The sequence below is a fragment of the Phyllobates terribilis genome, unplaced genomic scaffold (assembly GCF_046119375.1).
Source record: "Phyllobates terribilis strain yellow unplaced genomic scaffold, ASM4611937v1 Scaffold_8__6_contigs__length_399053987, whole genome shotgun sequence".
NCBI classification, from domain to species: domain Eukaryota; kingdom Metazoa; phylum Chordata; class Amphibia; order Anura; family Dendrobatidae; genus Phyllobates; species Phyllobates terribilis.
Window position 1 is genome coordinate 286,570,160 of NW_027362768.1, and position 27,817 is coordinate 286,597,976.

Genomic DNA, 27,817 nt, shown 5'->3' on the forward strand with positions numbered 1-27,817 from the left:
GCTGCTCTTAGATTAGGTATCAAAAACCTGGTGACAGGTTATTTTAGCTACACTTACGATGAAATGATTATTAGTCATTGTAACAATCAAAAAGTTACCGTATTTCTTATTTCAAGTAAAATCAAAGACAAGGAAAAAATAGAACAAAAAATAGTGCACTTAGTAAATGTAAACATACTTTCCAGATTAACCCCTTAACGACCGCCAATGCGTATGAAAACAGCGGCCATTAAGGGACCTTATTCCCTCATTGTCGATTAAAAATGGCCATCGGGAATAAAATCTCCGGGGTTTCAACTACCGGGGGTAGCTGATACCCTGGAGAACATGATCAGGGCCGTTTTTTCCCTGGGCCCTCCCGATCCGTCCTGTGAAAAATAAAATGGCGGGCACATGCATAGTGGGCCCGCCGAGATCTGCCAGCTCGTACCTGGCAACAGCAGATCATTTTTTTCTATTGGTTGCTTCTGATCATTGTGATATCACACTGATCAAAAGTAAAAAATTAGTTAATAAAATCCCCCTTTGTCATCCCCTTAATCAAATAAAATTTATAAAATAAAAAATTTTTTTTTTTTCATTCATTGCAGTTAGGGTTAGGGTTGGGGTTAGGGTTAGGGTAGGTTTAAGGTTAGGGTTGTGTTAGGGCTAGGATTGTGTTAGGGTAGGGTTGTGTTAGGGTTAAGGTTGTGTTAGGGTTAAGGTTGTGTTAGGGTTAAGGTTGTGTTATGGTTAGTGTTGTGTTAGGGTTACGGTTGGGGTTAGGATTGTGTTAGGGCTAGGGGTAGGGTTTCATTAGGGTTGGGGTTAGGATTAGGTTTTTCAAAAGTAAAAAAAAATGATGACGATATGACTAGTGTTGAGCGCAATTGCTCGCTACTTGAGTTTGCATCGGGTGTTCAGGTGTGCACCGAGTATCGCGGGTGCTCAATGGACATGCTCGAGTCCCCGCCTCGCATGTTTCACGGCTATTAGACACCCAAAATAAAACATGTGGGGATTGACCGTTTATGGCAGGCAGTCCCCGCATGTTTTTTTCGGCTATCTGAGAAACATGTTGGGCAGAGATGCGAGCATGTCATTCGAGCACCAGTAATACTTGATGTATACCCGAACACCCGATGCAAACTCGAGTAGCGAACACTTGCACTCAACACTACTGACGACGTATTCAATATGACAACCTAATGTTATCAAATGGGTAGTACCCTTGGGTTCTAAATCCTCATTATAAAATCCTTGAGGTATTTAGGTACCTTAGGGGCCCTGCAAATGGGACATGGTGCCAGACGTCTCTTTCAGCCAAATTTGTGTTCCAAAATTCAAATTCTGCTCCTTCCACTCCAAGGTCTGCCGTTTGTCTAAACAGAACTCTTTGACTACATGTGAGGCATTGCCATGCTCGTAAGAAAGTGGGTAACAAATTGTGGGGTCCACTTTTGGTTTTATCTCTGGAAAAAGTGAAAAAATTTGGGCTAAAGCAAGGTTTTTGTGAAAAAAATTAACTTTTCCAATATGATGACCTAATGTTATCAAATTCTGTGTCGTGCCTGTGGGTTCAAAATGCTCACTATACCACTGGTTAAAATCCTTAAGGGGTGTAGTTTCCAAAATGGGGTCACTTGTGGGGGGTTTCCACTGTTTAGGCACATCAGGGGCTCTCCAAACACGACATGGCGCCAGTTCTCGATTCCAGCCAATTTTGCGTTCAAAAAGTCAAATGGTGCTCCTTCCCTTCTGAGCCCTGCCGTGCACCCAAACAGTAGTTTTCAGCCACATATGGGGTATCGGCATACTCAAGAGATATTACACAACAAATTTTGCGATCCATTTTCTCTTGTTACCCTTGTGAAAATAAAAAAATTGGGGTCTGAATTAAAATTTTAGTGAAAAAAGTTAAATATTGATTTTTTCCTTCCACTTTGCTTCCGTTCTTGTGACGCACATGAAGGGTTAATAAACTTCTTGAATGTGGTTTTGAGCACCTTGAGGGGTGCAGTTTTTAGAATGGTGTCACTTTTGGGGATTTTCTGTCATATAGACCCGTCAAAGTCACTTCAAATGTGATGTGGTCCCAAAAAAAATGTTTTTGTAAAATTTTGTTTGAAAAAATGAGAAATCACTGGTGAACTTGTAACCCTTATAACTTCCTAACAAAAAAAAATTATATTTCAAAAACTGCGCTGATGTAAAGTAGACATAGGGGAAATGTTATTTATTAACTATTTTGTGTGACATAACTCTCTGATTTAAGGGCATAATAATTCAAAGTTTGAAAATTGCAAAATTTTCTAAATTTTCACTAACTTTCTGTTTTTTTCACAAATAAGCGTAAGTCAGATCAATGAAATGTTACCACTATCATGAAGTACAATATGTCGAAAAAACAGTCTCAGAATCAGTGGGATAGGGTGCAGCGTTCCAGAGTTATTACCTCATAAAGTGACACTGGTCAGAATTGTAAAATATGTAAAATTTGGCTTGGTCATTACTGTCAAAATTGTCTCGTCACTAAGGGATTGAAGAAGCTCTCCCATCAAAGTTTTTATCCTCCTAATATATTGTAATCATCATATTATAAAGCACTGTGTACATACAATTGCTCATTTTGCCTTCCACCCAGTTAAGTCTTTTTTTTTTCATTAGATCTATGATATAACATGATTAAAAACTGACTAGCTGAAGTCTTAGAAGCTCTATGTAGAAACAAGAAGTCTCTTTTCTTTGTATGAGTCATCATTAGAACTATAATTCTACATCACTGCAAAGTCTTGAGGGAGGAGCAGAGCAGCTGGGTCAGGAATTGAAGAGGAGTGGAGCTGGGGAGCTAGGGACTTTGCAGTGATGTAAAATTGTAATTCTAATGATAACTCATGCAGGAAAAAGACTTCCTGTTTCTACATAGAGCTTAGAAGCTAGTCTATTTTTAACAACGTGAAGTCATGAATGTTATGGAAAAGAGAATGATTAGCTGGGTAGAAAGGCAAAATGAGGAATTGTAAGTACACAGTGTTATATACACGTGGTCAAAATTGCTGGTACCCCTCGTTTAATGAAAGAAAAACCTTCAATGGTCACAGAAATAACTTGAATCTGACAAAACAAAATAATAAATTAAAAATCTATGAAAATTAACACATGAAAGTCAGTCAATGCTTTTCAACTCTTCTTCCACAGAATTTTTTAAAACATTAAACTCATGAAATAGGCCTGGACAGACATGTTAAATCAAGTTGTGTCCACTAATTAGCATCACCGGTGTCTACAATCTTGAAATCAGTCAGTGAGCCTGTATATAGGACTACAGATACTCACTGTGCTGTTTGGTGACATGGTGTGTACCACACTCAACATGAGGAAGCAAAGGAAAGAGTTGTCTCAGGAGATTAGATAGAAAATTATAGACAAGCATGTTAAAGGTAAAGGCTATAAGACCATCTCCAAGCAGCTTAATGTTCCTGTGACTACAGTTGCACATATTATTCAGAAATTTAAGATCCATGGGACTGTAGCCAACCTCCCTGGACGTGGCCGCAGGAGGAAAATTGATGACAAATCAAAGAGGCGGATAATACGAATGGTAATAAAAGAGCCCATGATAACTTCTAAAGAAATTAAAGGTGAACTTCAAGCTCAAGGAACATCAGTGTCAGATCGCACCATCCATTGTTGTTTGATCCAAAGTGGACTTCATGGGAGACGACCAAGGAGAACACCATTGTTGAAATAAAATCATAAAAAAGCCAGACTGGAATTTGCCAAACTACATGTTGACAAGCCACAAAGCTTCTGGGAGAATGTGCTATGGACAGATGAGACAAAAATGGAAGTTTTTGGCAAGGCACATCAGCTCTATGTTCACAGACGGAAAAATGAAGCATATCAAAAAAAAGAACACTGTCCCTACGGTGAAACATGGAGGAGGCTCTGTTATGTTCTGTGGCTGCTTTTCTGCATCTGGCACAGGGTGTCTTGAATCTGTGCAGGGAACAATGAAATCTCAAGACTATCAAGGGATTCTAGAGAGAAATGTGCTGCTCAGTGTCAGAAAGCTTGGTCTCAGTCGCAGGTCACGGGTCTTGTGACTCACCCCCTGGGCCAGTGCTGTAGGGGATACCCGGAGCCGGATCTCGATGGGGGTAGTAGTCCTTGTGGCGGTGACCCGGTCCGTGCCCAGGGTGTCAAACTAAGTGGCAGTCTATGGCAGTAGATGTTAACTTGATTGTCGACTACGCCACCCGTTGAGTGCGGCTTTGAAGCCGCCGCTGCAGAGCAGTCCACTGAGGCCGGTGGTATATGTGCAGCAGTGATGGTATAACCCCCAACGGGAGGGGTATGGCCTCAGGGCAGCAGGTGTAGATGATGGGGGTTGTGATGATGCAGAAAGAAGATTCAGAGTCAGGAGATGCAGTTCAGGGTTTTTACTTACTGGTGTTCTCTTGGTCACTCTGGCCTTGAGTGACCACCCGAGCCGTGCTGCGTCCACCAGGTCCTGGACTCGGCCAACCCCCAGGCAATTCCGGAGCGTGGTCCTGAGCTCCTTTCTGACTCTCCCTTCCTCTGGCCGTTCCCACCAGGGATCCACTTTTGGCCGGCTCCCTCGGGTCTCTTGGTGGTCAAGCCTCCTCTGGGCTCCCTGACCCTATGCTCGGTGTGCCTTTCTAGTGGATTTGGTGAGGGTCGTGGCAGATCCTGACCACGACCTCCGGTTCCTGGCTAAGGTTGGTTTTGGCCTCTGCCAGCTTGGGATCCGGTACCCTTGTCCGCCAACCCTTCACCCTTTTGTCTTTATTCTGGGATCTTGGGGTTCCCTTCTTGTCTCCTCTCTGGGTCCTTCTTTTCTCCTCTCTCCCTCTGCAGGCTCTGCTCTGGAGCTGGGCCCAGCCGGAGCCACAGCTCCCTGTCAGCCCTCCTGGCTGAGCTCCTCTGCTCTGCTCCTCAGGCTAAAAAGACTCTGACTGACCCTGTTCTAAGATGGTGCCCACCTTATATACTCCCTCTATGTGTGAGCTCAGGTGACTAGCACCCAATGAGCTCCTATCTTTACCCAGACTACTCCCCCTATCTGCCCCTACACTACTGGGATGTTCCACCCCCCTCCCACTCCAGCCAGGGACAGACGCTGTCGTACCTGCACATAAACTGGTGGGAGTACCGTCGTTCTGTCCCCCGGAAATGGGATGTATGTAGTGCATGCAGCCTACTAGCTCAGTTCCACACTCCATCCTTACCCGGGAGTGGAATACCACACCTCTGGCGTGAGGTGCAATACCCCTGTAGCAGCCGAATCCTCAGGGTGCTACACTTGCAACAGGATAATGACCCAAAACACACAGCTAAAAACACCCAAGAATGGCTAAGAGGAAAACATTGGACTATTCTGAAGTGGCCTTCTATGAGCCTTGAGCTAAATCCTATTGAGCATCTTTGGAAAGAGCTGAAACATGCCGTCTGGAAAAGGCAACCTTCAAATACGAGACAACTGGAGCAGTTTGCTCATGAGGAGTGGGCCAAAATACCTGTCGAGAGGTGCAGAAGTCTCATTGACAGTTACAGGAATCGTTTGATTGCAGTGATTGCCTCAAAAGGTTGTTCAACAAAATATTAAGTTAAGAGTACCATCATTTCTGTCCAGGCCTATTTCATGAGTTTAATTTTTTTAAAAATTCTGTGGAAGCAGGGTTGAAAAGCAATGTCTGATTTTCATTTGTTCATTTTCAAAGATTTTTAATTTATTATCACTTTTGTCCGATTCAAGTTATTTCTGTGACCATCGTGGGTTTTTCTTTCATTAAACGAGGGGTACCAACAATTTTGACCACGCGTGTATAATATGATGACTGCCATATATTAGAGGATATAAAGTGATTCTTTAAAACGTGTAAGATTTTGGTGTGGCACTCAACAGATTAACATCATATATCAGTGATGGCGAACCTTTTAGAGACCAACAGGATACGGCAGAGAAATATAGGTTTACAAAACAAGGCCCAGCCTGCCCCCTCATCCTTCACATATGCAAACATGCACACCCACATAGTACGCAGACATGCACACACGTACAGTATGCAGACATGTATATGTGGCGCCCCTGAGGGTTCAGTCACCACAGAGGTACTGCACCTCACGCAGGGCAGGAGGGAGAAGACCCAGCGTGAGAAGTCGGTCTAGTAAGGAACATAAAGAAAGCGGGGTTCCGTCAGGCGCTCCTGACATATCTGAGGAAGAGCTGAACCCCTGTTCTGGTGGACGCAGTGCGACGTGGAGGCGGACACCCGTACAGTGTACCTGAGAACCTTGAACAAGAACTGTGAGTAAAACTCGGATGACTGCACTGCACTGCCTCTGTCAGTTATTTCCGCTGCGCCATCTCTCCTGCACCACAAGTCCCAGCACCAACCACCATCTATTCTACACTGCCCTGAGGCCCGCTCCACCTGTGGGGAGCTGTTCCATCCTAGCTGCCCTATCAACTGTCTCAGAGGTCTGCAGCAGCGCTGATACAAATTACCAGAAACCACAGGTGGGGTCATGATCAAACTACAAATCCCATATAAACTATCCCCTTTTTGTTGACCGCCCTGGGCCACGGACCGGGCCAGCCACTGTGACATATTCCCCCCCAGCATCCATAGGCCCGGACATCGAGTACCCCACTGGGGGCGCGTCATCTCTGGCGTCACGAACAGGATACGTGACCAGCCCGTTATCAGCGGGTATTGTGTGCCTTATATGAACTGTTTTACCACATTGAATGTGGCGCCCGCCCCAGAAGAACGGGCGCCATTATGTGCGTGATCAAAGACAACAATATGGAACCCCCCATTGTGGGCCGGGTCCCAGAATGGCGCCAAAAGCGCAACCGGCCTCTTGCAACTGTGACTGTCCTCATAGATGTGTCCGTCAAGGCGGGGAGGACGTCCCTGGGAGTGACCGATAGCAGGCTGCCATGGGACCGCCCCCAAAAGGGGAGGGGAGGAGGAGAGAAGGAATGGAGACAGGGTGTGGTCTTCACCAGTCTAGACAGACCGCACCCGGCAGTCAGCATGGATGGAAGCCAGGATCAAGCCTCCGCCTCTGGCCAGCAGCAGCAAGTGTTCCCCCTCACCCTGGAGGGAGAAACAAGCAAACTTTCCCCGGAGGATGCTGAGTTCCTCCAAAGCGAGATCCAGGAGCTGAGCCAGCAGGTGGAATGGGCCCAGCAAGCAGCGGTCGCCAGGTGGAAGAAGGAGCTGCTGGAGAAGCTAGCAGCTCGGCGGCAGCCAGCCCTGGGTACCATCAGCGGCGCCCCAGCCCCGGCGGAGCCAGATGAGTGCCAGGAGGCCGTGTGCAGCACAGGAGCAGGTAGGAAGAGTCACCCTGTCCCGGGCGCTGCAAGCGACGACCTGCTCCTGGGCCTCCTATAGCAGCATCCCCCGTACCCAGTCATGTACACCCTGGAGCAGCTGCTAAGCCCGGAACCTCCACCCCCGGGCGCTGACTCCGAGAACCTCCTGCTCGGCTCCCTCCCGGAACCTCCACCACCCCCGGGCGATGACTCCGCGGACCTTTTGCTAGGCTCCCTTCCGAAACCGCCACCTCCAGGTTGCCCAGAAGGACTTCAGAGCACCTGATCAGGACTGAGTGTGGGGAAGCGCAGGGCAGGAGGGAGAAGACCCAGCGCGAGAAGTCGGTCTAGTAAGGAACATAAAGAAAGCGGGGTTCCGTCAGGCGCTCCTGACATATCTGAGGAAGAGCTGAACCCCTGTTCTGGTGGACGCAGTGCGACGCGGAGGCGGACACCCGTACAGTGTACCTGAGAACCTTGAACAAGAACTGTGAGTAAAACTCGGATGACTGCACTGCACTGCCTCTGTCAGTTAATTCTGCTGCGCCATCTCTCCTGCACCACAAGTCCCAGCACCAACCACCATATATTCTACACTGCCCTGAGGCCCGCTCCTCCTGTGTGGAGCTGTTCCATCCTAGCTGCCCTATCAACTGCCTCAGAGGTCTGCAGCAGCGCTGGTACAAATTACCAGAAACCACAGGTGGCGTCACGATCAAACTACAAATCCCATATAAACTATCCCCTTTTTGTTGACCGCCCTGGGCCACGGACCGGGCCAGCCACTGTGACATATTCCCCCCCAGCATCCATAGGCCCGGACACCGAGTACCCCACTGCCCTGGGGGCGCGTCATATACACGGTACGCAGATATGCACACACATACAGTACACAGGCATGTATGCACAGTACGCAGACATGCACACACATACAATATGCAGACATGAACACATACATACAGTACTCAGACACTCACATACAGTATGCAGACATGTGCACACATACAATATGCAGACATGCGCACACATACAGTATGCAGACATGTGCACACATACAGTATGCAGACATGTACACACATACAATATGCAGACATGAACACATACATACAGTACTCAGACATACACTCACATGCAGTACGCAGACATGCACTCACATACAGTACGCAGACATGCACTCACATACAGTACGCAGACATGCGTACACACAGTATGCAGATATGCGCACACACAGTATGCAGACATGCGCACACACACGGTACACAGACATGCACACACGCACATACGCAAACATACACAGATACATATTTGAAGACAAATTCACAAAAACACATATAAACAGTATGACAGAGTCACTGGTATTATATGCGAGGGGAGGTATGTGTCACTCAGGATGCTCTCCTGTGTGAACTGAGACCTACTGAATTTCTGCCATCATGTTATATGCTGGGGGTTAATGCTTTTAAACGGTGTGGTTTTATGGGAATGACGTAGAGATGGGAGGGAAGTCATTCCCCATACCTCCACCTCAGGGTGAAGCTGAGCAAGCTTTAAATGTTCAGTCCTGTTTTTTTTTTCTCTGTGTTATGTTTGGAGAGGCAAGGTCTCCTGACTGGTCAGCCATAGCTCAGGAAAGGAGCTGGAGGCTGGACATAACCTGTGTGGGCGAACCGCACACACACATATGGAATGTGCTATCGTTTATCTTTTGTTTTGTTGTTTTGCCAGTAAGGCCGTGTCTATTTTTGCTGGAGTTGCAGGGCTTTATGCCATATAATAAAGCCTGCAGAGAAAACCCGGTTCCTGAGTCTACTTCGGGAAGCAGCTGAGCGAGTCGACCTACCATAACAGACATAAATTTATACACTGCCGTACACACTGACATACATAGACATACACATCATACATGCACATACACAGACACATTAGACTTTTTTTAATATGGTGACTCTGGCAACAAGCCTCGCTCACCTCTCCCCGGCTTGTGTCATGTCCAGCTCCTCTGGCATGTGGCTGTGAAGGGCGCGCTGCCATCACTTAAACAGGCATGGCTGCACAGTGCACTGTGTGGCTGTGTTTGCTATTAATGAAACGGCCGGGTTGGCACTGCACCTTTAATTTTACTTGTACGTCGCCCTGGCTGTGTCATTACTAGCAGACAAAGCCGCACAGTATACTGTGAGTGGCCATCTCTGTTTATGTGACAGCAATCAAGCAGCACCTGTGGCCCTGCACAGCTGCTGGGGAGCAGCACGGGCCCCGACGGCGAGTGGGCTCCCCCTTTGTCCAGGGCCCCGCCACTTGCCTGGGTGCTGACGCCGGCCCTGAACACACACACACTGCCCCTCTGCACAATATACTGTATATACAGTTGTGCTCAAAAGTTTACATACCCCGGCAGAATTTTTCCTTTCTTGGCTTTCTTTCAGAGAATATGAATGATAACAAAACAACTTTTTCTCCACTCATGGTTATTGGTTGGGTGAAGCCATTTATTGTCAAACTGCTGTGTTTTCTCTTTTTAAATCATAATGACAACCAAAAACATCCAAATGACCCTTATCAGAGGTTCACATACCTCAGTTCTTAATACCGTGTATTGCCCCCTCTAAAATCAATGACAGCTTGAAGTCTTTTGTGGTAATTGTGGATGAGATTCTTTAATTTCTCAGATGGTAAAGGTGCCCATTCTTCATGGCAAAAAGCCTCCAGTTCCTGTAAATTCCTGGGCTGTCTAGCATGAACTGCGTGCTTGAGATCTCCCCAGAGTGGCTCAATGATATTGAGGTCAGGAGACTGAGATGGTCACTCCAGAACCTTCACTTTGTTCTGCTGTAGACAATGACTGGTCGACTTGGCCTTGTGTTTTGGATCATTGTCATGTTGAAACATCCAAGTACATCCCATGCGCAGTTTCCGGGCTGATGAGTGCAAATTTGCCTACAGTATTTGCTGATAACGTGCTGCATTCATCTTTCCTTCAACTTTTACCAAGCTTCCTGTGCCTTTGTAGCTCACACATCCCCAAAACATCAGCGATCTACCTTCGTGCTTTACTGTAGGAATGGTGTTCCTTTCATCATAGGCCTTGTTGACCTCTCTCCAAATGTAACGTTTATGTTTGTGGCCAAAAAGTTCAATTTTCGCCTCATCACTCCAAATTACCTTGTACCAGAAGTTTTGAAGCTTGTCTCTGTGCTGTTTGGCGTATTATAGGCGAGATACTTTGTGGCATTTGCGAAGGATTGGCTTTCTTCTGACGACTCGATCATGCAGCCCATTTTTCTTCAAGTGCCTCCTTATTGTGCATCTTGAAACAGCCACACCGCTAGTTTTCAGAGAGTCCTGAATTTCAGCTGATGTTATTTGTGGGTTTTTCTTTGCATCCTTAATAATTTTCCTAGCAGTTGTGGCCGAAATTGTTGTTGGTCTACCTGACCGTGGTTTGGTTTTTACAGAGCCTTGATTTTCCATTTGTTAATCACAATTTGAATGCTGCTGACTGCCATTATCAATTCCTTGGATATTTTTTTGTATCCCTTTCCTGTGTTATACAGTTCAACTACCTTTTCCCGTAGATCCGTTGACAATTCTTTTGCTTTCCCCATGACTCACAATCCAGACACGTCAGTGGCTGGATGAAAGCTGCAAGAGTCTGTCTGGATCCCAGAAGCTCACTCAGCTTTTATGCACACACACGGATTACAAGCAAACAGGTCACAGGTGAGGATGTTACCTTTAGTAGCCATTCAAAACCATTTGTTTCAAATTCTGTGCATGTTATCAGGCCAAAATCACCAGGGTATGTGAACTTTTGATTAGGATTATTTGGATGTTTTTGGTTGTCATTAAGATGTAAAAAGAGAAAACACAGTAGTTTAATAATAAATGGCTTCACCCAACCAATAACCATGAGCGGAGAAAAAGTTTTTTTGTTATCATTCATATTCTCTGAAACAAGGCCAAGAAAGGAAAAATTCTGCCGGGGTATGTAAACTTTTGAGCACAACTGTACACACACACACACACTGCCCTTCTGCAAAATATACACACACATAGACACTCACTGTTGCTCTCAAAAATGTACACATACACACACTCAGCCCTCTGGAAAATACACACAGACACACACACTGCCCCTCTGAATAAAGCAGCCCCCATCCCCACACACTGCCTCTAGCCAAACTCCTGATGTAGCTCTTACCAATTCCCCAAGCACAGCGCGCTGTCTCTGCTCCTCTGCAGCCCCGGCGCAGGTAGCAGTGTGATGAGGTCAGTAGCTGGATGACGTCATCACACTGCTGATAAAACTGTAAAAAGGAAATTCATATGCTGATTGCATTTCGATAAGTGGTGAGTTTCTTTTTATTTCATTGTGTTACAAGCAAGAGACTAAATATAATTTTGGATGATATATTTTTCCTTTGGTGACTTTGCTACATGTATACATCCTCACAAAATACTGAGTACAGTCTAAACCTAAGTTATAAAGTGAATTTAGAAAATGAGCCATGTTATGGGTAAATCTAAATATCGGCTGAATACCGAGGGTATAGGTAAGGTGATGCCAGTTCTATAAAAAAAAAATGTGAAGGTTTTCATGAAAATCAGCTTTATGTGTTTGCATTGCCATCAGTAATATTCCTTAGAAGACGGCAGGTTTGTATTTGGTTATTATTTCACACTAACTGCATTTTCCTGTTTTACTTCTTAGCAAAGTGAAGGATGGAGGCCCGTGCCCTATACGAGTTCAATGCATCCGGGGAAGATGAGTTAAGTTTTAAAAAAGGAGATATACTGAAGGTATGCGACCGATGTTTTGCCTTGATTACTTGGTTATCATAAGCTTCACTGAATATTTTGGCAACATATAAAAACACGATAGTAATGGACAAGTCATAAACCACTAAAGCATAATGATCCTAACATGTGCCTTGGTTATTTGAACAAGGGGTACACCCCCAACAAGCAGATGTTTTAAACAATAAATGCGGTCCTTATGGTCAAGAAGTGATGGAGCCAGAAGTTTTCTTCTAGTGCTAGTAGTTTCCAAAATTCTGTTGTTTTTCATACATGACCATAGCCTCAGAAAAGCATTTGGACCCTAATTTAGCAAATCCTGGATTCACCAGCTGTTGTAACCCGCTTTCAATTAGGCATTATTACAGCTGTTGTGACTGTCAAAACAGAGAAAGGTGAGAACCTCAACTTTTCAGCACGTGTTTTAACTGTTTACAGGACAATACCCTTTGTTGTGCTCTGCTATTTCCATTAGTTTCCATATTTCTTGATATTTTAAGGGACACTTCAGAAAAAGTAATGGTGAAGGCATCTGCCACACCTTCAAAGTTTTACTTACATGTTCCCCATCGATCCAGAAATTTTTGTAAAAGTAAATTAAAGGTCCTGACTGAGGATGTCATAAGATGTCACTGAGAGATATGAGTTGTATATCTTTATGGGTCAACATGACAAGCATTGTTAAGGTATTAAAGCTGCAATGATTCAATTGGAGCTGTGTAAGGTATTATTATAAAGGCACTGCAGCAAGTATTTCATGTCTCCTGTTCTGCAGAGATATATTTTTAGTAGTTATCATTATCGTCCCATGCAGGCCCGGCATCAGCACCCGGCGCACCCAGGCAAGTCCCGGGGCCCTGTGCAGGTGGGAGAGCCCACTCGCCGTCGGCCACACTGGCGCGCTATGGGACCCGTGAGCGGAGGAGCCCGATGTCAGCTTGCTCAGTATTGCTCAGGGCCCCAGCACAATACTCACCTCTCCCCGTGCCTCTGCTGCTCCGGTGTCTTCCACGGCTGCTGAACTGTGACATCTCTGGTCAGAGGACGCGATGAAGTCTTTCCACCGTGCCCTCTGCTGAGCCGTCACAGCGCAGAGGGGGAAGACGGCGACGCGGCTGAGGAGTCCAGAGCAGAGCAGTGGCAGCAGGTGAGGAGAGATGAGGTGAGTATTTGATTTTTTTTATGTATGAAGGCATGGGGCATTATATGGGGGCCCAGCCTGCTTGGGGCATTATATGGGGGCACAGTCTGCATGGGGCATTATATGGGGGCACAGCCTGCATGGGGCATTATATGCGGGCACAGCCTGCATGGGACATTATATGGGGGCACAGCCTGCATGGGGCATTATATGGGGGCACAGCCTGCATGTGGCAGTATATGGGGGCACAGCCTGCATGTGGCAGTATATGGGGGCACAGCCTGCATGGGGCATTATATGGGGGCACAGCCTGCATGGGGCATTATATGGGGGCCAGTATTCTGCATGGAGCATTATAGGGGGGGCAGTATTCTGTATGGAGCGTTATATGGGGGTCAGTATTCTGTATGGAGCGTTATATAGGGGTCAGTATTCTGTATGGAGCGTTATATGGGGCCAGTATTCTGCATGGAGCATTTTATGGGGGCCAGTATCCTGTATGGAGCATTATATATGGGTCCATTATTCTGTATGGAGCGTTATATGGGGCCCATAATACTGTATGGAGGACTATACTGTCTGGTCTGCACTGTGCGCTGCGAGGATTCGCCAGTTTCTGAGCTATTGTAGAATTTACAATAGATATCACACATGTAATGTAAGAAGTGAAATCTTTGGCATTGTACTATATATATATTTCTATGTCGTATCTGTGCATCATGAATCGTGTATGTGTTAAAGGGGCCCACTGAGACTCTTTCGCCTGGGGCCCATGAAAACCTGGAGCCGGCCCTGATCCCATGCAAATTAAAAACAAAGGGAACGTCAATCCTAGATAACATAGGAGCACACGCCTTATAATAGGTGATGGTGGAAACAACTCATTTCTCCAGTCTCTCTGCACAATGACCTCTGCACAGATCACAGAGCACGCCCCCAGCATTCTTAAACAGGAGTTAATGAATATCTCCAAACTATAGTTGAGTATAATTCATGTGGTAAAGCATATCTCTAAATGCTATAATGAGTAGTTCAGGCAAGATAGCAGCCCCCATAATAAAAAAAGAAAAGATAATAATAATTAATTTAAACAAAAATTTCCATTTTCATAATTTTTTTCTGCTGTGAAAATTGAGATATAAGTATTCAGTAAAAAAAAAAAAAGCTGCTGGCCTCTTCAGAACCCTGAACCGGCCACCCCAGAACATGGACTTCATCATAGTATAGGTTTAGGATTATTTATATAATTAGAAATGGAACATGCACCCAATTGTGTAGGTATTTACAAGAAGCAAGGATTCAGATTTCTATGAAGAAGTCTCTGGCAACCTCCAATTAGGGCTCTATCAGGCTATAATGCCCAGCTCTAAACTGATTTGTACACTTCAAGAGGAACTGCACAATGCAGATCTTGAAGAAAAGCTGTCCCAGAATTACTGTATTTTACAGGGAATGCCAATGTTTAGTAGAAGAGACATGACATAAAGCTACTAGAATGCAAAATGCAAAGCAGCAAACACAATTGTATTCCTGTGTCTGTCCACATCCAGTCTTCATTGTAAGTGAGTGAGTAGAATGTTATCTACATTTACCTACGTTAAATCTTTTTTGCACAAGTGAAACAACCAGTGCAGGGTCAGTCATGCTGTCAGCAAAACTGGAGTCTGGAGAGGCTGTGGTTTTCAGACAAGTTGTGTGGCTTCCGTTCGGTCTATGAGCAACACAGCAGCTGTAAGATGACTAAGCCTGGGCCACTCATGGAGGAGACACCCTGCATAGCGCTCAGGATGTTAGACGCAGAATGCCTTGTTACCGCTGCAGATGTATTAGGGTTTTCTGAGAACTCATTTGCTGTGCAGAATTACAAATTATCGTATTATTATCATGTTTACCTAACAACAATTATATATTGTGTGTATATATTGTAAGATGGCTAATAGTCACGTAGTCGATGTGAGGTATGTTTCACAGAGATGGCTGTCCTCTGTGTAGTAACCCAGAGTGTTGCTCTAGTGCATGTAAGCACTAGGAGGATCGTTTGGTGCACCTAGGACCGGGTTACGGGTAGTTTAGAGAGTTGGGCGGGTCTAGCTACCCACATACCTCACCTCTGGGTGTGGTTAACAGACTATATAATGGAGGCTGTTGGTTGGCACATGGTCTCTGTGTCTGGAGCGAGAAGGCCTTCTGTGTGTTGTCTCCAGACTGGGCAGTGAACTGGATTCCTACCAGCCTGTGTGACCATAGCGCTGGCTAACCAGAGACTTTGCGCAAAGAACTGTTTTCTTCATTTTTGCCAGCACTAAAGGCTGTTTGTTTGCATTTTGCTTTTGACCGGTTTATGATGCAAATAAACCGTTATGGAGATTTAAAGGAACATGCCTCCTGTTTGCCTCCCATCACACCCAAGTGAGTAAGATCCCTACAATATATATATATATATATATATATATATATATATATATATACAGTACAGACCAAAAGTTTGGACACACCTTCTCATTTAAAGATTTTTCTGTATTTTCTTGACTATGAAAATTGTACATTCACACTGAAGGCATCAAAACTATGAATTAACACATGTGGAATTATATACTTCACAAAAAAGTGTGAAACAACTGAAAATATGTCTTATATTCTAGGTTCTTCAAAGTAGCCACCTTTTGCTTTGATAACTGCTTTGCACACTCTTGGCATTCTCTTGATGAGCTTCAAGAGGTAGTCACCGGAAATGGTTTTCACTTCACAGGTGTGCCCTGTCAGGTTTAATAGGTGGGGTTGGGACCATCAGTTGTGCTGTGCAGAAGTCAGGTGGATACACAGCTGATAGTCCTACTGAATAGACTGTTAGCTGCTTTTTTCTTGCCATAATGCAAATTCTAAGTAAAGAAAAATGAGTGGCCATCATTACTTTAAGAAATGAAGGTCAATCAGTCCGAAAAATTGGGCAAATTTTGTAAGTGTCCCCAAGTGCAGTTGCAAAAGCCATCAAGCGCTGCAAAGAAACTGGCTCACATGAGGACCGTCCCAGGAAAGGAAGACCAAGAGTCACCTCTGCTTCTGAGGATAAGTTTATCCGAGTCACCAGCCTCAGAAATCGCAGGTTAACAGCAGCTCAGATTAGAGACCAGGTCAATGCCACACAGAGTTCTAGCAGCAGACACATCTCTTCAACAACTGTTAAGAGGAGACTTTGTGCAGTTAGCCTTCATGGTAAAATAGCTGCTAGGAAACCACTGCTAAGGACAGGCAACAAGCAGGAGAGACTTGTTTGGGCTAAAGAGCACAAGCAATGGACATTAGACCAGTGGAAATCTGTGCTTTGGTCTGATGAGTCCAAATTTGAGATCTTTGGTTCCAACCACCGTCTCTTTGTGCGACGCAGAAAAGGTGAACGGATGGACTCTACATGCCTGGTTCCCACCGTGAAGCATGGAGGAGGAGGTGTGATGGTGTTGGGGTGCTTTGCTGGTGACACTGTTGGGGATTTATCCAAAATTGAAGGCATACTGAACCAGCATGGCTACCACAGCATCTTGCAGCGGCATGCTATTCCATCCGGTTTGAGTTTAGTGGGACCATCATTTATTTTTCAACAGGACAATGACCCCAAACACACCTCCAGGCTGTGTAAGGGCTATTTGACCAAGAAGGAGAGTGATGGGGTGCTACGCCAGATGACCTGGCCTTCACAATCACCAGACCTGAACCCAATCGAGATGGTTTGGGGTGAGCTGGACCACAGAGTGAAGGCAAAAGGGCCAACAAGTGCTAAGCATCTCGGGGAACTCCTTCAAGATTGTGGGAAGACCATTTCCGGTGACTACCTCTTGAAGCTCATCAAGAGAATGCCAAGAGTGTGCAAAGCAGTCATCAAAGCAAAAGGTGGCTACTTTGAAGAACCTAGAATATAAGACATATTTTCAGTTGTTTCACACTTTTTTGTTAAGTATATAATTCCACATGTGTTAATTCATAGTTTTGATGCCTTCAGTGTGAATGTACAATTTTCATAGTCATGAAAATACAGAAAAATCTTTAAATGAGAAGGTGTGTCCAAACTTTTGGTCTGTACTGTATATATATACTGAACCTCTAGCACAACATGATTTTGGCACTCTCAAAAAGTAGGACATTTCACCTTAGACCACAGTCAGAGGCCTCTCACCTACAAATCAGATTGCCATGATCCCGCCACTCACTGTGTCCAAGGGACACAGCTCATCCTTCCTATCGATTGCAGAGATGTGCCAGGCTGTCAGCATTGTGAGTGACAGCTCAGCAGTCCTATAGTATTCAGAGGTGTGCTGGGCTGTCAGTTTTGCGTATGCGATTTCACTGCAGCCCAATTAGGCCGGGCCTGCTGGAATTCCTCCCGGTGTCGCCCTTTCAGAGTGATTGCCTGGCTATTTAGCTGGCTGACTATGCTTGCACTATTGCCAGTCATAGCTTTTGCATGGTGGTGTGTGTGTGCTTTGTGCTCAGTATTCCCTGACTCTGATCTTTTTTGCCAGACCTCTGATTTAACCTCTTTAACCTTTCACTAGGATTGCCCCTTTGCCTTAATATTCTCTGACCCTCAGTGCCTGACCTCGGACTTGTTCTTGACTATTCATTTGTTTTATCCCTTTGTCTCTGACGCACTCTCTTGGTTTTGACCTCGGGTTCCTTGACCTCCTTGCCCCATGGCTTGTCCATGAGAAGTGACCCAGCATCACACAGATCTCCAGCTTTGCACTGAGGAGGGGCAAACACAACAAAACACATGTCTGCAAATGAAGTGTCTGGTTTGGCTACTTATCCTAAATCATGTGGCAAGGCTTGTTAAGGGGTCGATATTGACTTTTTAGGATTGCTACATCCAATAGGTGGCACTAGAGTTCAAATACTCTTCCTTTCTGAAGAGGTTATTTGCATATTTAAATTCCCAGAGGAGCATTGCATGGCCTATAAGTCTCCTTACACCAGCTTGGCACACTCCACTAGAAGAAGCACGCCCCCTTAGACCTTCACGAGATAGTAAAGATTTTATAAAACATGTAACCTTTTTTAGTATACAGGTATAGATTGAGATTTTCTAAAATAACAAAAATCTTGGTGCAGAAAAGTGTAATTTAATGATTTTTGTTGTGCTAAAAGTGAACTTCCTACATATTGACATATTTCTTCTGTGTTAGTTTAACCCCTTTCCAAAATCTGCCTTACATGTAAAGCACATGTCAGATATGGGACTATAAAGCTTGCTCGGGAGTTGAGCCCACACTATACCCAACGGCTGTTGGCTGTGTCACACATCCATCATCTGCTTCTAGTAGCCGCAGTCAGAGCTGAGCTTCAATCACTATGGTTAACCCTTTAAATGCCGCTGTAAATCCCTGACAGCGGCTTTTGAGGTGTGGAGCCTGGATGTTGCAGGATGTTGATGGGTCACCATTGCAGCAGCAGGCATACTAAAGCCCTCGTGCCTGCCATGTCGGTACTCCTATGAATCCCATCAATGGCTTCATAGGAGACCATGATTTACGGTACTCTATACATTGCAATGCAGCTGTATTGCAGTATATAGAACAAGCGTATAGACAATCCCAGGTTCAAGTCCTCTAAAGGGTCTAAAAAGAATGCAAATTTGAATCCCCCCCTTTTAACCCATTAAAAATATATTTAAAGAATTTAAAACAAACATATTCGGTATCAAAATAGAAAATTATTTAACCAGTACAATAAACAATACAAAGAAGAAAATGAAAAACAAAGCGGCAGAATTGCCTTTCTTGTTTGCCGCACCTACAAAAAAAAGGCAATAAAAACTGACCAAAGATTGTATTTACCCCAAAATAGTATCAATAAAAACATCAGCCTGCCCCCAAAAAATAACCCCTCACAGAGCAAAATTAACAGAAAAATAAAAAAAAGTCAGAAAATGGCAACACAAATCAAATTTAATTTTTTAATTTACAAATTTCAGATTTTTTTTCATACACACAGAGTTTGAAAATCTATCATAACTTTACAAAAGAACATTTCTAACTTTTAACTTCAATAACCTTTTTTTTACATTTTTTTAACAATTATATTTATTATTATTCTTCACTTATATTATTTCTTATTTAAAAAATATTATTAACATAACAATTTTTTAATATTTATAATTCCTGACTTTAGATAAGAGCTTTAAAGCTTTATTTAAGAGCAATTTCACAAAAACGGTTCATGTATGCTTTAAAAGGAATGTGTTTTCAGAAAATATCCAAATTTTCTAATGAAGTTTTTATGTAAAATACTGTATATTTTTAATAAATTGTGGATGTTTTATTTTCCATTATCTACATTAAAAAAATCTTAAAATCTTGCAGTTTTCATTTTGATAATAAACTTCCTAATAAACTAACATTTCCTGGTCTGTAGAGATCACTTTTCAGGAGTCATCATTATCGTCACAGACTGGATTACAGTGGAAAATAATCAACCATATACTGTATAGATAGGTTCCATATTCACAGGGCATGTATATGACGCGCCCCCTGGGCCGTGTTCAGGGGATACCCGGAGCCGGATCCGGATAGGGGTAGTAGTCCTTGTGGCGGTGACCCGGTCCGTGCCCAGGGTGTCAAACTCAGTGGCAGTCTATGGCAGTAGATGTTAGAACGACTACGCCACCCGTTGAATGCAGCTTTGGAGCCGCCGCTGCAGGGCAGACCGCTGAGGCCGGTGGTGAGATTGTGCAGCGTGGTGGTATAACCCCCAACGGGAGGGGTATGGCCTCAGGGCAGCCGACGTGGATGATGGGGGTAGCAGGAACCACTCGGAGACGGTACGGTGCAGTTCAGGGTCTTTACTGGTAATAAAGATAGACCCTCCCGGAGTACTGGCTAGTGATTGGGGCCTGGTCAGTCCTTGAGCAGATGGGATCTCCCCTGGCCAGGCGGAGTTGTAGGCCTCCCAAACTATCTGTACTCTTCTGGCTACCTTGCTAGAGGCGGGTATAAGTAGCCCACGTCCCTGAGTGTACCGTGTGGTGCTCACCCGTATGGCCGGTGACTCGGGGCCTTCTAATAGCTTCCGCTCCACGACGGCGGTGCTGGTCCCATGCGTGTGACCGTGCCTTCGGGCTTCTTGGCCAGAGGACCTGAAATCCCCTGCCTAACGGATTCTGCTGCTGGGTAGGAGTTAGTCCCCACAGCCTCGGACTCCGGGTCCGGTAAGAAATCTTCTCAGTCAGGGCGAGCTCTGCAGCTGCCAGCCCCTGACTCTTTGTAACACTGCTCCCACAGAGCTCCTGTTGTTTCTTCCTATGCTGCTTCTCTGTCTCTACTTCTGTTCTTCTTCTACTCCAGGCTCAGGCCCCAGGACAGGGCCTGCCTGTGGAGCAGAGCCCATAGAGCAGCTCTGCTCCCTGTCTTCTCCTTTCTGAAACTCTCTAACCCTGCCTCAGCCCCAGGTTTATATAGGGGAAGTTCTTCCCCTCCCAAGACTGGGCAGGAGGTGTGGCATGCACAGGATCCCTGACCAAAGGACCTCCCACCTGCTCTCAGACATAACATTACATTACTGTGGCAACCAGACCCCTGGGGTGTCACATATATTTAGGTGACTGCATGAGGATAGAAGCTTTGTGAGATCATCAGGGAGAGGGCAGCTGTGATTTACAACTTACCTACTGAACTAACAGTATAGGAAATAATGATAATCCTGCCATCTGTCAACAGGTTTTTGGTATCTGACAGCAGCATGATGTAGAGACAAAGACTCTGATTCCAGTGATGTATCACTTACTGAGCTGCTTGCTGCACTTTTGATAAAATCACTTTTTCTTCTGCTGCAGAGCTAGCAGATCTCTAAATGCTGAGCCCTGTATAACCCCACCCACATCTCTTATTGGCAGCTTTCTGTGTACACTGTGCATAGGCATAAAGCTGCCAATCAGTGGTGGGGGCGGGGTTATATAGAGCTCATGAATATGGAGGACTACATGGCAGCAGGTTTACTAGTCCTCTAATGATAATCTCAAGCTGATTTTATGAAAACTATAGCAAACAGCCCAGTAAGTGACACATTGCTGGAACCAGGGTCTCTGTCACAACATTAAGCTGCTTACATATTAAGTGTTAAAAACCTGGTGACAAAATCCCTTTATACCCCAAAGGTTCTGAAAATCATTTGTGGGGTCTACCTTTGCAATGTGTCTGTCAGACTGCACATGACAATCGCCACAGCCTTGAACCTAGTAGAGTCATCCAAGGTTGCCTGGTTTTCAAGCCTGTTGGAGACTTAGGTATACCTTACATATGTCTCGTTATGCATTCCGCTATAATAAAATAAAAGCAATTCTACATTACATATAGCCAAAAATAATTCTAAAAACTTTATGATCAATAAAATCAGTTGTCCACTTGGTCCCAAAAAATAAAAGTTTTGGCTGATGGAATTCAGGCAAGCAAAAAACTCAAACTTTCCCTCAGTCCTCAAAATCAGGTTTAAATAACTTGATAGGGAAAAATGACTTGTAAATTAACTCTACCAAAAATACAAAAATCTCTGAACAGCGTAAAAGAAAGCAAAATTCCTCGTTAAGATATTCTACTTTCACCTTTAGTAATAAGATTCTGAGAGTCTTCCATTGTAATTGGATATCTGCTCGGTCTTCTATTCCTGGACTTACTATGAGTTCTTCATTATCATTACTTACAAAAAATAAAATCACAAGAGCCAAATTGTCAGAATCACCAGACTTCCAGGCAGTAATATTGAAGAAATTCTGTAACTAATTTTAACATTTTCCACTTTTACTGTTTCTTCCTCTTATTTATTTGGCAAAAGACAAAATCTGCATTTTTATCGGAAATGTAATATATTTCTGTGTAGTGTTTGTTGTGTTTTTAGAACAAGAACTCGGAAATGTCTTTCTACAATCCATATCTTTAATAACTGACTGAACTCGCTATTCCCATTGTGAGATTTTACAGTTCTACACACGGCCATGGCGGCATGTTCTGGATATAGCTACCAGCTATAATGTCGTGTTATACACTGGAAATCGTGTCCTCAAAGGTACAGTTATAGAGCAAGACAAAATAAAGAACATTTGCTCTGGGTCTTTAACTTTCCAGTTACTCCCAGGATCCTGCTTTATTATGATTTTGATCTGAGATTTTTAGAAATATCGAAATACTAACATGGGGAGAGCAAATACTTTTTTACCTACACAGTTGAGGTCACTGGATACAACCTCACCGCACGTTTTTTTTTTTCTTCTAGCCATTTTTATTCAATCTTTGTAAAAAGAAATCTAGATGTAGAGTTTATTCAGGTAGGTTACAGGAAAACAATATTCTGAGATGGTCTTCTGCCTATTCATAAAATATATAGTTCATATTTGAATATTTTCTACAGATGAACAGATCTTTTGAAGTTCGAATTCTCAGAGGTCAACAAATTTTTCTCAGAAAATTTGTTTAGCAGTGAAGATATTTGTATAAATTTTAATACAGGAAAGTGTAATGCCTATGGATCGTGGACCCACTGCACTACGGCCGGGCTTACCCTGGAGGGGCATAACTAAGCAGCTACCTGGTATTCACTGGAGCCTCTGATGGTGAGGTCAGGCTCGAACAGCAGGCAGCAGTCAGGTACCACTCAAGGACAGTGTGCAGAACAGAAGCAGTTGACTCCAAGGATCAGCGATGCTGGTTCAGATAGAGTGTCTCAGGGAGGACAGGATGGCCACTGGTATGGGTTCAGACTGTGCAGCTTCTGGATAGCAGACAGGACAGCCACTAGGTACTGGTACATTATGTGCGGCTTCAGGATAACAGACAGGTCAGGTATGGAAGCAAGATACAAGTTAGACAACACAGAATCAAGATCAGGATAAGACTAAGGCTGTGTGCCCACTATGCGTTTTTTAAGCGTTTCCGCAGCGGCAATTCTGCCACAGAAACGCTTAAAAAAACGCTTGGTAGAAGGTCTGCCATGTTCCCCAATGATAATCCGCATCTGCTGTGCACATGCTGCGGAAATTTCCGCTACGGATTATCATTGCGGAAAAATCCGCAGCACTACCAATTGAGAAGAGGAGACTCTCCTCCAGACCCGGGTACCATAGTACCTGTAAAAAAAAAAAGAATTTAAAATAAAAAAACACATTATACTCACCTTCTGGCCCAGGTCTTCTATCCGGTACGTCTTGTCTCCCTGGTGGCTCGCGATGGAGTAAAAGGACCTTCCATGACGTCATTCAGTCATGTGACAGGTCACGCGACCGCTGAGATGATGTCCTCTAATGATAATCTCCTACTGATCAAACACTGATTGTATTGAAACTACAGCACACAGCCTAATAAGGGCAACATCCCTGAAATCAGGCTCTCTGCCCCTACATTATACTGCTAATTTTGCGGCCCTAATTATGATAAATTTAATAGGCGGGTTTTGCCATGCCCGGTCCCACTTTGGCAGAGCTGGCCAGAACTTTCGTAAAAACACCAACAAAAGTTGCAAAATTTTTGCACAATTCCAAATTGCAGGAGGAAAATGTTACGATATTTCAAATTTTAAGCTAAAAAACTGTCGAATAATCCTTCATGAATCTTGACATTTTCTACTCCACTAACTGTATGAAATACGTTTTGTAAACCTCTAAATTTCATACCAACCACTGGCTGTAGGCCCACATATACATGTAATTTTAAAGGGAATCTGTCACCAGGTTTTTGCCCCCCAATCTGAGAGCAGCATAATGTAAAGAGAGAGACCCTGGTTCCAGCGATGTGTCACTTACTGGACTGCCTGCTGTAGTTGTGATAAAATCACTGTTTTATCAGGAGGAGACTATCATTAGAGGACTAGTAAACCTGATGACAGGTAGTCCTCCATATTCATAAGCCCTGTATAACCCCGCGCCCACAACTGATTGACAGCATTCTGTGTGCACTCTACATAGGCATAAGGCTGAGTTCACACGATGCGTATTTAATGCGTTTCCGCGGCGTTTTTGCAGTTGTGTAAACGCCGCGGAAACGCATGAAAAACGCATGGTAGAAGGGCAGCAATGTTCCCCAATTGAAATCCGCATGTGCTGTGCCCATGATGCGGATTTTTCCGCAGCGTAAATGCTGCGCTCAAAAATCCGCAGCATGTCAATTAATTTTGCGTAAACGCAGCGTTTTCGCCGCCATTGACTTGCATTAGAACGCGCCAATTCCGCAAGACTGCATCTGTACTTGCGTTATTGGCGCGTTCTAATGTGCGGATGGTACCCGAGTGTGGAGAAGAGGAGAGTCTCCTCCACACCCAGGTACCATTAAAAAAGCTGTAAAACAAGAATAAAATAAAAAATATATATATACTTACCATCTGTCGGCCCGCGCAGCGCTCCTGCTTGGTTCCCGGCACTTGCAGTGAGTTGAAGGACCTGCGCTGACGTCAGAGTCATGTGACGGGTCACGTGACGCCGACGTCGGCAGGTCTTTCAATTCAAAGTTGCCGGGAGAACGGAGTGTAAAGCAGGACAGCGCGGGCCATCGGAGGTAAGTATATACACTCTCTCGGGTCACACTATATAAATCCATGCTGTTTGCATGGATTTATATAGTGTGACCTAGTTGTCAAGCACTTTCCAGGTGATGCTAAAATCGCCTGGAAAGCGCTTGTCAATCTGCATGCGGAAACGCATGTGAATCCGCATGTGGATCCGCATGTATTCTGCAGGAAAAACGCATGCACAATCTGCATGCACAATCTGCATGCATTTTTTCTGCCAGGGAGATGCAGAAATGATGCAGAAATTTTCTGCTTCATTTCTGCATCGTGTGCACATACCCTAAAGCTGTCAATCAGTGGTGTGGACGAGGTTATACAAAGCTCAGCATTCAGAGAACTGGTAAATAGTGTTGAGCCACCCCCGTAGTGTTCGAGTTCGGTTCGGTTCGTCGAACACCCGTGTGTTCGCCGAACTGTTCGTCGAACTGTTCGTCGAACACCTTCGAACACTGTTAAAACCAATGGCAGGCAAACAAAAACACATAGAAACACATAGAAAACACCTTCAAAGGTGTCCAAAAGCTGACAAACTGCTCAGAAGACACAACTAACACATGGAAAAGTGACAAGTACATATAGTCATGCGAAAAGAAAAGAGGTGGAGGAGTAAAAGGAGGGGGAGACACAGATATAGTCATGTCATGCCCTTCTAAAATCCAAAAAGTGAGAAGCCGACACGTTCAGTCCGCTCCTGCCCGTGCCACCTCCGTGTCGCCGGGTTTGTGCCAGAGCCGCGGTGGACCCAGACGGCCAGCCCCCCTCTCCCAATACTGGTGCCTGTCCGCTGGTGTGTCGAGCGAGCCCCCCTGTGGTGGAGGCAGCTCTAAGCTTTTTAATTTAAATTGTCTCTCTAATTTGAATGAATACACTTTAAATCCATTTACAAGGATCTATTGGAGGGCAAGTCTCATGCCAGCAGCCGCGTAATTCCAGCTCCAGTAGCGTCCACTAAAGCTGCTGCAGTTAAAAAGCTTTTATAAGGATCGAGCTCGGCTGTCCACCGCAAGGCATCCTACTGCCAGTCCCAGCCCCTATGCCTTGGGGTGCCTCCTGATGCTCTTCACTGAGTATCCCGTGGTCCCGAAGCATTTCCTTTGAAAAAATTAAGTGTCCAAACTACAGGTGGTGTAGCTTGCTTAACAGCCGGGATAATCCGCTGACTAGCAGACACTGCTACTAGGCACAAAGTATTTCCTGGGCTAGATGCAGTTAAAAATTTGTAATTAGATACTCTCGTTGGATGCTGAGAAAGCATTCCATAGAGTCTCCTGGCACGCCATATATGATTCTCTTAAAAAGCTTGGGGTAGGGGTCTAGGGGACCCTTTTATAGCCAAAATCATGGCCCTGTATCACAATACGTCATCTAGGCTGAAGATAAATGGAACTGTAGCACCCTGAGGGCTCGGTTGCTACAGAGGTATTGCACCTCACCCAGAGGTGTGATATCTCACTCTCAGGTAAGGATGGAGTGTGGATCAGGACCCGACACCTGCATGCATTACACCACATTGCCGTGGGGCAGGGCGACCAATATGCCTCTGAGATGGGCACGACAGTCCCTGTCCCTGGCTGGAGTGGGGGGAGGGAACACTGAGGAAGGGGAACCCTGTAGTGCAGGAGCAGGGAGGAAGCAGTTCCTGGGTGCATTGAGAAGGGAGTATAAAAGGTGGGCACCATCTTAGTTCAGTGCAGAGAAGTCTGAGCAGAAGTGGCAGGGAGCAGGGGCTCTGCATGAGCTCTGCTCCGGAGGCGGGCCTAGTAACAGAGGCCCAGGCCTGGAAGAGGGAGAAGGAAGGAAGAGGAGCGGAGAAGGCTCCAGGAACAAGGAATGAAGGGATCCCAGGGGTGCGGACGGGCGAGTCGCCACCGCACGCCCGAATCCACCTGCGTGGAGGGGTCAGGCCAAAGGGGGAGACCGGTCCCCGAAACTAGTGGAGGCAGGAAACGACCCTCAGCTAGAAACCGGAGGCTGTGACATTTTAAGTGGCGCAGCCCCTCGCTACACCCTCTAGGAAGGCACCACATAGGGTCAGGGAAACTGGCGCCAAGTTTACCAAGAGGAGGCCCGAGGCAGCCGGACAGAAGGGTTGGTAAGAAAGGCCAGACAAAGGACACACAAAGGGGGTCCTGTGAAGCGCTCCAAAGTTATCTGGGAGTTGTCTGAGCCCCTCACCTGGTGAGCACAGTACGACGTGGGCAGCCGTTACCTGCAGACGTGGTCTGGATAATAAGAACTGTGAGTAAAGGCCCTGGACTGCATCACTGACTCCGTGTCGTTACTCCTGCTGCCCTGCACCATCACCCCCATCCTCCGCATACACTGCCCTGAGACTATACTCCTCCCGTGGGGAGTTATGCTACGCTCTGCTGCACCCACAACACCAGCCTCAGCGGTCTGCCCTGCAGCGGCGGTTCACTCTGACCGCAATCCACGGGTGGCGTAGTCGGACATTTAAACATCAGAACCACATAAATACTGGTTTGACCACCCTGAGCCACGGAACCGGGTCGCCGCCACGAAGACTACAACCACCAGCATCCACCAAAAAGGGTCCGGCTCCGGGTGTCCCAAGGCCCAGGGGGTGCATCAGAACATTTTCATCACCTTTCACAATCACCAATGGGACAAGGCAGGGATGTCCTCTGTCCCCTCTCTTATACATCCTAGTGACGGAGCACCTGCTCTCATCAATTCGCCATAACCCCAATATTAGGTGGATTGAGGTGGGAGGCACCGAGTACAAGTGCTCTCTATTTGCTGATGATGTCCTAGTATATATCACTCAATCACATATATCCATCCATGCTGTTATGGCTGAAATAGATCACTTTGTTACATGGTCAAATTTTAAAATCAATGCAGCGAAGTCTGAGGCCCTCGATGTCTCCCTCCCCAAATCCATATAGGATTCCATCCAGTCCAACTTTCCCTTTGCCTGGCCCTCACAGGGTATCAAATACTTAGGAATTCCTATTCAAAGAGACGTCTCCCATCTATGTTATCTTAATTTT

At 45.2% G+C, this 27,817-nt stretch overlaps 1 protein-coding gene across 3 annotated transcripts in view; it reads left to right on the forward strand.

Annotated features, from left to right (window-relative positions):
- The window catches only part of GRAP2 (GRB2 related adaptor protein 2), a 298,245-nt gene that overhangs the window by 111,782 nt on the left and 158,646 nt on the right, over positions 1-27,817 (forward strand). For all 3 annotated transcript variants that reach the window (XM_073642728.1, XM_073642726.1, XM_073642727.1), the window contains exon 2: positions 12,039-12,127. In XM_073642728.1, the coding sequence (XP_073498829.1) occupies positions 12,050-12,127 (78 nt within the window). In that variant the 5' untranslated portion in view covers positions 12,039-12,049. The remainder of the gene's footprint in view (positions 1-12,038; positions 12,128-27,817) is intronic.